The sequence below is a fragment of the Catharus ustulatus genome, chromosome 7 (assembly GCF_009819885.2).
Source record: "Catharus ustulatus isolate bCatUst1 chromosome 7, bCatUst1.pri.v2, whole genome shotgun sequence".
Classification (NCBI taxonomy): domain Eukaryota; kingdom Metazoa; phylum Chordata; class Aves; order Passeriformes; family Turdidae; genus Catharus; species Catharus ustulatus.
Genome location: NC_046227.1, coordinates 29,825,463 through 29,835,417, shown reverse-complemented (window position 1 = coordinate 29,835,417; position 9,955 = coordinate 29,825,463). Strand labels below are relative to the sequence as shown.

The 9,955-nt window shown below is 49.4% G+C and overlaps 1 protein-coding gene across 3 annotated transcripts in view; it reads right to left on the bottom strand.

Annotated features, from left to right (window-relative positions):
• Nucleotides 1-529: 529 nt before the first annotated feature.
• The window catches only part of C7H2orf76 (chromosome 7 C2orf76 homolog), a 51,598-nt gene continuing 42,172 nt past the window's right edge, over nucleotides 530-9,955 (bottom strand). Inside the window, exon 6 of one of the 3 annotated variants that reach the window (XM_033064315.2) lies at nucleotides 530-860. In XM_033064315.2, coding sequence (XP_032920206.1) covers nucleotides 685-860 — 176 coding nt within the window. In that variant the 3' untranslated portion in view covers nucleotides 530-684. The remainder of the gene's footprint in view (nucleotides 861-9,955) is intronic. The other 2 variants (XM_033064314.1, XM_033064313.2) reach the window with 2 other exon arrangements.

Sequence of the window (9,955 nt, the reverse complement as noted above, 5' to 3'; positions counted from 1 at the left end):
ATAGACACTGACACTGTGAACAGGAATCATCACCAGATGGATGGAGTCCCCAAAGGCCAGGTGGGACGGTGAGGTGGCACGCAGAATGACTCTTAACACAGCTACCATGTATTTCATAGCATTTGTAATTTGAATATGTTACATACCTGAATTATTTACTAAATTTAAGGGAGTTTTAATACCCATGTTTTACCTGTAATTCCTATAAAAACCTAATGTCTTTTGAATCCTGTATCACTGCTGACACAAACAGCTCCTCTTTCTCCATTCAAAAGAGGAAAAAATAATCCATCAATGATAGGGAATATAAAGGGTAGATTTATTTTTAGCATCACCAGAATTTCAAAGCTAGGATATAGAAATGGATGAAAGTGCTATGGCATGGCCCCATCACCTGTGCTGATGGGGAAGCATCATTGCAGAGTAGAATAGAAACATTTCCTTATTTTATTTATTTTGGAATCAAAGGGATTTACAGGCATCATAACCCCTGGGAATAAAATGTCCATGGCAGTAAGGGCTCATCCAGCTCATCCCAGCACAGCCAGAAGCCCCCAGCCAGCCCTGCACCTCCCAGGACTGCCCCAACATCAGCCCAGCTCACCCAACCAGACCTGTGAGATGTGTGCTGGCCTCCAGAGAGATGTGTCAGTGGTGGGGAGTGCACAACAGCCTAAAACAAAATCAGGGCCAGGGCTGAACCCAAACACTATCTCCTCCCAGCTGCAGCAATGGCTCCAGGGTGCAAACCCCAAGGAGCACAACTGATCCTGTAACTTCAGAACTCCCTTCCACAGAGCACCAACCAGGCTGAAAACGATGCTGACCACCATGAATGCTCCACATGTCCTTCTGTCCATCTGCAAATAAACACAAGGCAAGTTCCTTCAAGCATGAAATAATGTGAATGAGGCAACTCCAGAAAACCTCAGCAAGATCATCCCAGGACATGCCATAACTACCTCTAGGGCCTTACTAATGGGTCAGAAAAAATATTTATATCATGTAATAGCTTTCTCATCAGCTACTTGCAAACCACCCAGATCAGTGGGAAACCTGAGCTCTGCAGCCATCAGGGGGATACCAAAAAGCACAGAGCTTTTTCCTGATAATGAAGAGGAGGAAGAGACACCATAGGGGATGTCACCACCCAGCTGAGCTGGGGACTCACAGAGGTACTCCAGCATCTGCTTGAAAATACATTAAAGCCCTTCCTCTTGATGGACACATTTGCAGTATAAATGGTTGTGTCCTCTTTATTTCACTCTGAGGTTTAATTAATATATAAATCAAATGCTTATAAAACTCACAAATGCTTGGGAAGATGTAAAATTTAATTAGTTTGCCCACACAACTCCATATGTCAACTGTTAGCTCAATTACTCTTTGCCATAAAATACTGACTGCACTTTCCCATATTACTAATTTCCCTCTATCTCAAGTCATGCTTAATCAACACCCTGAACTCAACACGCACACACTTGTGCTAAATTAAATATTGAGCACAAGGAGCAAGAGCCTCTTTAATGAAACCACAGCTGGATTTTGCTCAGAAATGAGATCCTCACACAATATTGGGGCAGAGGATATCTGGGGTAATCCCTGGGGTGTGGGGCACGTTATCACCTGCTCTGGGATGTGCTACCAGACCAGCTTGCAGGACATGCACTACCCTGCTCATGTTCTTCCATGGAGCTGGAGGAAACACATCCCTGTCTGTGTTTTGTTGGGATGGAGCAGATGCTGTGGGGCAGGGACTGGAGGAGGTGAGGGAATGAAGCACAGGGCAGGGATGGGCAAGGAGGGGCAGGCTGTGGATGCACTGTGATCAGCTCAGGTGTATGGTGTCAAAGTGCAGGTGTGCAGCAGCTAAAGGTGGGGATGAGGGACCACTGCACCCATTAAATATTCATTAAAAGCAGGCTCAGGTCAGCCCCCAGTCTGGCAGTGACAGTCAGTACAAATGAGCACTGACGCTGCATTTATTCCTATTTCAAAATCCTCAAGAGAGAACAAAATGTCAGAATTATCATCTGGAAAGAGTCCAGCAAATTCTCCATCCTCCTGAAGCCTCTCCCTCTCCCCCATCCCCATCCCCACTCCCAGGATGAGGGCCCTGGTAGCCTCTTGGCTGGGGCTGTGCCTGCAGCTTTTTCCTGGCTAGCCATGCCCCAGGGTGACGTGGAAGTGACCTTTGCTGGCTCAGCCACAGCTCCCAGCACGCCCAGCTGCTCCCAGCACAGAGCCAGGCCGTGGCTCCCATGGGCTCCCAATGATCCATCCCACAGAGGATGGATCCTGCCTGCCTATGGGGACAGGGGGACACAGAGGTGTCACCATGGTCAGTGGGACTGTTCAGTCAGGAGGATGCTGGTGGCTGGAAATGCTGTGGTAGAGGGTGCAGCAGCCAAGTGGAAATTTAAAAAGCTGCAGGGGATGCACTAAACCATTTTTGCCACTTTGAGGAGAACTCCCTTGGAATAAAGATGCTTATAACTATACAAAAATACTGTAAATTAAGCTCTTATTTTTTCCCATTTGTGCTACTTGCTGGTATATAATTTTCCTGTTTGTGCTGTGAATACAGACTATTCATTTTCCCTAAAACTATTTTCTGGCTGATTTTGCTTTCAGGAGTTGGTGTGGGAGCAGAGCCTGGCCATGACCATGAGCTGCCAGCACTGCCTGCCCTGGGGTTTCTGCTCAGAGCCACTTGCAGCAGGCTTTGACAGCCCTGGAAATATTCCTTCCACTGTCCTTCCTGAGGCAAGGGTTCACCTGTCACTGGCCCCTGGTTTGCTCCCAGGGTTTGTGTTTTGTTCCCCTCCTTGCAAGGCAGGAGCTGTAAGCCTTGCTACCAGACCTGAGGTGATGCTGGGAGACTCTAAGGCTTGGATCAAGCTTGGATCTCTCCCATTTACCATCCATAGTTCAAATCTCCCCTAAGCCCATGAAATCAAGTAAGAGCCCCATTTCTGTGTGACCATCTAAAAAAAAAATCGTAATTTCAATGGTAAAACCACACTGAGGGAGGAGTTGGGGATTTTTTATGAGCTATTCTATATAAGCAGAGCTGGAATCCATTATACTGGAACCCATATTATACAAAAATTTTTAATTCTCGAACATCTGTCTTCAGGCAATCAGCTTGTTTCTTCAATTCAAATTAGATCTTCATATTCAAGTCTCATTCTAGTTAATCATATTTTTCAATTAAATTCAATTGTCTGTGATGTCCCTAAGTTCCAATGATTCCCTGCATCTCTAATATAGGCAAATTTTGCATTTGTCCTTTTATTTTTTTCTTTTTCCCCAAGCTGGTAACATTTTGCTTAACAGAACCAATTTCCGGCAGTGGGATCAGAGCAGAGCCATGGTTTGGTCTGATCATGTTTGCATTGTTCATACACAAGTGATGGTTTACTAAAACAACACTGCTGGGAGGGAAAACACGTTTTTTACAGGCCACCTGCCTCTGCTTGATGTCAGGATGTGCTTGTGCTCCCCATGGTCAGGGAGGAAACTCAGAGTGACAGAGGGGCAAGCCTGAGACAGGCTCCTGCACCAGCAGGTGGAGGTGGAAAACCTTGAAACCTTGTTGTTTGAGGTCAAGGAACATCCCTCTGCTTTTTCAAGCATCCCTTCAAAACACAGCTTTTATGCATTTATCCCTTCTAAAGGGAGAAAAGGAAGTGTTGCATGGAAAGCATGGTGTTAAACACGGGCACAAGTACCTGGGAGAGCTCAGAGCAAGCCAGACTGCTGATTCTGAGTGTCTGGTACTCAGTGCATTGCAGCTCAGCACTCCAGACACACGAGCACAGCTCACTGTCTGGTACTGGACCCAAACCCATCCCTCCTGCAAGCCATGCTCTGAAGTCCCAGGAGGCCTCTGCAGTCTGACAGTACCTCCTGGTCAGGAGGGGGGACCTGGGCAACACCAGGGTCATTCAACAGACAGGAAAAGCAGCTGACAAAGGAATTGAGAATTTTTAGGACAGTTTTGTGCACAGCTGGGAAGCACCGAGGGAGCAGAAGAACCACCTTGGTGGTGAAGGTGACAGTCGTTAAGAAAATTGCTGGCAGTGGGCAGATAACTTCAGACAACACTTACTAAAGAGGCCATAGAAGAGAAAATCACAGAATGGTTTGGGTTGGACGGGACTTTAAAGATCATTTTGTTTCCAACTCCCTGCCCTGGGCAGGGCACCTTCCACCAGACCAGCTGGCTCAGAGCCCCATCCATCCTGGCCTTGAGCACTTCCAGTGATGGAGCATCTACAGCTTCTCCAGGCAATCTGTTCCAGTGCCTCAACACCCTCACATGTGGAAAAGAATTTATTCCTAATATCTAATCTAAACCTACCCCATTTCAGGATAAAGACAGGAAAGGCACAGCAGCCCAAGGATAAAACACAGAGGTGATGTGTATTATCAGGGACATCTTTACCTGGCCAGTTCTCTGACACAAGAGTGCAAAAGGCCCTCCTGTCCTGCCTGGTAGCACGAGATTTGGCATTTGCAGGGAAAATGCTCCTGTGTGATTTACTCAGTTATTGCATTAGGGGTGTTTTGCTGCTTTCATGCTATAGCAAAGTCTGGCTGTTTCACCACCAGGGTCATAATGATGCTTTCAGTGCTTCTGGAAAGGTTACAGGGACCAGAGATCAGGTGAGAAATTCAGTTTCCACCACCTTTTTTAAATACCAATAAAATACTAATAAATGCTGGTTATCGTAAAAAAGCCAGAAACAGCTCCCAAGTGTATTTTGAAGATGGAAAGACCAGCAGGCAAAGAAAAAAAAGCCCCCCAGTTTTATTATTTTGTATAATCAGACTATAATTGGAGAGCAGACGCTGTCTGTAGCACACTGCCATTGGGGACTCTGGTTTTCTAATAAGAAATCCATGAGGGAATTAGATGCTGCTTCAGTGGTGTTCTGGCTGATTTAAGGGATGCACCTGGAGCCAGAAATCATGCCTTCAGTTGCTGTACTTCACCAAAAGCAAAAAATGTAGGTGCCACTGGTAAATCCCTGCAAAAATTGGGTCTGCAGTGGCAGCAGTGAGAGCTCCTTAATTATAGCAGTGCTTTTGGGAGCTGGGATAATTAGGAGTTTCCGGTGCTCTGGAAATCAAAGTGGTTTCTATTCTCTTCTTTAATTAATCCAGGCTTTTATCCGTGAAAGTGGAGATGAATTAAGGTTGTGCTCTAGGCAAAGGGCAGTGATGATTGTGCAGTCCCTGGCAGGGTGAAGCCACTGGACCCCCAGGATGTGGGTGACATCCCTCACACTGCACATCCCTGGCCTCTGGTTCTTGATATTTGGGGGGATGAAGGGGAAGGACCAGAGTGTGACATGCCTCGAGCAGGACTCACCAATATCACCAGAGACCTGCTGCAGCCCTGTGTCCACAGCAGGGGACATTCAGCAGATAACAGACACCAGCATCTATCACCTCCCCTCATGGGAAAGGGTGACCCAAGCTGCACAAAAATCACAAGATTGGTATAAAATCATAATTTTTTTTTTTTTTTCCTGTTCAAAGGAAATTATTGTTATAGAAGGATTGATTTTGGGAGGTTTTCTAGGGCTGGGAAATCACACTGAAAATCCATGTGTCTCTTAGAAGATGACAACAGCAGTACAGGATTTTGCACGGCAAAACCATGCAATATGACCAAAGTGAATGCCTCCATGGATGGAGAGAGAGGTTTCCAGCTGTAAGTAAAGCCTCCAGATGAGGGGATGTCCTCAGTGTTCAAAACAGGAGCATCTGTCACCCACCAGATCAGAAGGTAGCAAAATGCAATTAACCCATACAGATAATTAATCAAATCCAGCCCTGACAATGTTATTAAGGAACTGCCTGGAAATTATTTTTAATGTCAAAGTCTATTTTTAGATAAAAAAAATCCAGACCCACCCTAGACAAGCTGTGGACCAGCTTGGGGCATCTCCACACTTCATCATTTCCCAGCAGTGAATTCTGCTGCAAGTACCCAAACCACGAGCTCAGCCCTACAGCCGTGCCCCAGAGCAGTTTTGTCTCGGATTAAATATTTTTCTCAGAGAGAAATTTAATTTCTACATTCATCTTCTTTGGCTTTCGGTCTGTTTTCTCCTTTTCCTACTAGATGGCGCCTGCATGACAGGCGGAGCGGAGCCCGGCGGGAGCATCTCTAACAGGTCTGCCCCGTGAAGGGCCGATAAATGACACTTTTCCCCGAAAAGCCAGGCAGTTGAGAGAGCGATAACCTGCCGGGAGCTGATTAGAAGCAGGAAGCCGTTTTCTGGTGGCACCGCGTTAACTGTGCTTCCCCAGGGGATGCTGCCTGAGCCCAGGAGGGAGGGGATAACGGGGCCATGCAGAAGCTGTATCCAGCACAGCCCAGGTGTGCACAAGCCCTGTGTGGACACCTTCAGCCAGACCAGCTGCTGAGCATCCAGGTAAACAGTGGCAAGGCTGAGTTGTGTCTGGCACGGCTGTGCAGTCACCCACACTTGGCCACAGCTCACCTCAAAAGCCTAGTCAAAAAAAAAAAAAAAAAAGGCAAAAAAGGTATTTCATTGGCATTCCTGGATCACCAGTAGGAGACATGCAACCGATGGTGTGATTAACATGGCTACAGACCAGACTCTTAGCACCACACATAGCCCTAAGGTGGGAGAAGGGCTTTGGGGGTACAGCCCATTTCTCCCCACCTGGGACACTCTGGGAGGAGCACAGCAGTGCTTTGTCACGCCTGGAAACTGCCCCCAGGCTGCTTCCCCTCTGCCTGCTCCCTCCTGGCAGTTCCATGAGGATCCAGCCAGAGTTGTCAGGTGTCAGCATCACTCCCAGTCCTTCAGAGTAACCCGAGCAAGGTCGAGTGACAGCATGAGCTACCACAAAGCCACTGTGTGCCCAGCTCTGACTTCACAGAGCCATCACAGCTTCCCACATCCCACTTTTGCAGTCCCCAGCTCATTCCCCTACACGAGCTCTCTGTTTCACAACCGTGCCAAACAAACTCCCGGCCTCTGCTCGCTGGCAATAATTAACCAGATGTTATCTCCACACTCCACCTCCACTGTACATGTACATTGTACGTCCAGCCTCTCGGCTGCTTTCTGAGCTTGGCACTTTCAGCAGCCCCGGGCCATGTGCCAGTCCAGAGCAGACAGAACCCTGTTGTGCTGATAACCCAATTTCCCAACTCAAACGGTACCACTGAGCCCCAAGAAAGCAGATTCCAGCCCAAACCACAGCTTTGGGACAGCCAGAGGAGGAGCTACGCTTACTGACTGCCCTGCCAAATAGCTTTGGTTTTCCAGTGGTAAGTTTGCCATTTACTACCCCTGGATTTCAGGGGGAAGCTGAGCCATTCCCTTGCCGTGACATTGCCAGGAGCAGGGTGAGGTGGTGTCCCCAAACTGCTTTTGTCACAGTGCAGCCAGGGCTGCCCAGCACTTCTGCCTCTCCAGCAGCCTCTGGGTGCAGAGCAGCCCTTGGGCTGGCACATGATGAACCCGAGGGAGCTGGCAAGGGAGAGGGGAGGCTCAGGGACCACTGCCTTTGTGTGTCAGCACAGCAAAGCCTGGCTATGCCCTGGGTCACCCCCGTTACTGATTGGGTGTGGGGCAGCAGCTGAGCTGGCCGGGTGCACCCCTCCCACTGTCACCTTGGATGGCTCCAGCTCCCCAAAATCTGTGGGAGGTGGGGACTCCCCGTGGCTCTCTGGCCAAGGGAGCTGGTGAGGTTCATCTGCTCACACTGTGCCAGCACACAGGCACTGGAGCAGGCTGGCAGCCCCAGCCCTGAGCAGGTCCAAGGCAGCTCCCTGTCCCCGTGGAGGGGAAGGACAGGGAGGAGGGGGTGCAGGTGGCATTGAGGATGAGGGGACAGCAGGACACAGCCAGCTGGGCACAGGGACACAGATGGTGCTGCTGGAGAGCTGCAGCTCTGACCAGCAAGTGATGGGCAAGGAAAGAGGATTGCAGGGAGAAGAACAGTCCAGATTACACAGAGAAAAGACCTTATTCAGTACCAGCAAGGAAAAAGGGGGGAAAAAAAAAACAGAAATACACCCAGAAACACTGGCCAAGTTCAGCCCAATCCTGGCACATTGGGTCTCTCTGGGTAGAAGAGAAATTAGGCCAGCTTGCAAGCCCACACATCTCTCATCAGAAACATGGTTCCAAGGGAATCTTTTGAGTAACCAACAAAGCCAGTCAAGGTCTGGGAGCTGGGGAGGCCTTAGCTGCCTACTGAGATGGCTGCAGAAAAAAATGGAGCTGCAGGACTCAAACTGTCCAGCAAACAGGTGGCCTGGACAGGGCTAGCCACAGGTTTGATAAAACAGGTATAAAATTGGTGTTCATTCTGAGGCACTTCCCTGTGATATAAAGGTGGAAAAGCAGAGGATGTTTCGGTTTGCTAATTTACAAAAAAGCAAGCGCAATCTAAAAAAGGAGAAGTGGATTTCTGCACTTCCAGAGGGTTGGTCATTACTCACAGCAGTGATCACACTGCCATGGCAGCAGCCTTGCCCCACGCAGGGAAAGAGACCCACACAGTGCAGAGAGAGCAGAGGAATCTGTAATACGAATAGCAATGGCCAAGGCAAACAAGGCAATGACTCTATGGATTCTGTAAACAAATTTAAAATCAAAATTTGTCCTTTACATAATGTGGGAGAGCAGGTAACAAGATACAGCAAGTGCAGGAGAGTTCAATGATTTCTGTCCTTCAGTCTCCACAGAGAGCTGATCGTGGAATACAAATTATCACCATGATAGGCATGAGGAGGCAGGGGCCACTGCCGGCAAGAGGGGGCTAAGGAGTAATCTCATTCTTCCATATGCATTTAGTCACAGATGGCCTGTGCAGAAGTACAGCTACCCAGCGATCCTCCTTCTCCTAACCATGCCAATAGGTTTTCACACCTCTCCAGTATTGTCCAACACCCAGAGAACTCACAGCATCTCACAGTTTGCAGCTTGAACATCCCAAGCCTCTGGAGCTCTCTCTTATCCAGTGTCCAGGCACTGGGAGTCACCAACGGGAACTTTCTCCAGCAATCCCACATCTTTGCTGAAGCCTGCCCATATCTGCAGGTTTCTGTATCTCCCACCCCATGGATGTGAGAGGTGGAGAGCACCCCTGCAAGCTGGGACAGTCCTGGCTGGAATCTGGGCCCGTTTGCAGGCAGCACAGAGACTGGAGAGGGGGAACACAGGACAGGGTGAGAATGGCTGAGACAGTTAAAATCACAGCCTGCCCGGCAGAGAGGAAAAAAATGGGACTTGTTTCATCCCAGGAAAACACACCCCATGTGAAAGGAGGACAGCTGGCAAGGATCAGGAAAACCCTCCTGGTTGCGTAAGTGGAGCACTTAAGGCTGGATTGAGAGGGGCTGCACATCCCTCTGCCCGGGCTTCAGACACACACTGCAACCGGTTCAGGGGCGGAGGAGAGAATCCCTTCCCTCCGTGCTCCTCTCCCCCACTGAGCAAACCAAGCTCCAGAGGGATTCGTTTCCCAGTCTCTGTGGGTTTGCCCGTGCTTTTGCCTGCGGGCTCCCTTTGGTGCCAGCTCCTGGCAGCTTTGGGAGCTGCTCTCTCCGGTGTGTCGGAGCGGGGCCGTGGGGCAGTGCTGGGCTGTTTGCAGCAGGACAACGCAGGGGAAGAGCCATTATCTGCTCCACGCCTCGCGGCACAGCTTTTGGGAACAAGTGCGCGGCTCCTGATAGCAGGGGCAGAGCGCAACAAGCCGCACCCGCCCACTAAAATGAGACACCGGCCGGCTCTGAAATGCGTTTATAAATAGAGAATTAAGGTCTGCCTTCGACTCCTGCCTGTAATGGACAGCTGGGCAGCGGGGCCGTCCTGCCCGCGTGTTTAACCTGGGCACGGCAGCGATGCTCGGGCAGCACTGCGGGGACGGGGCTGGGGTCCCCACCACGAGCCGA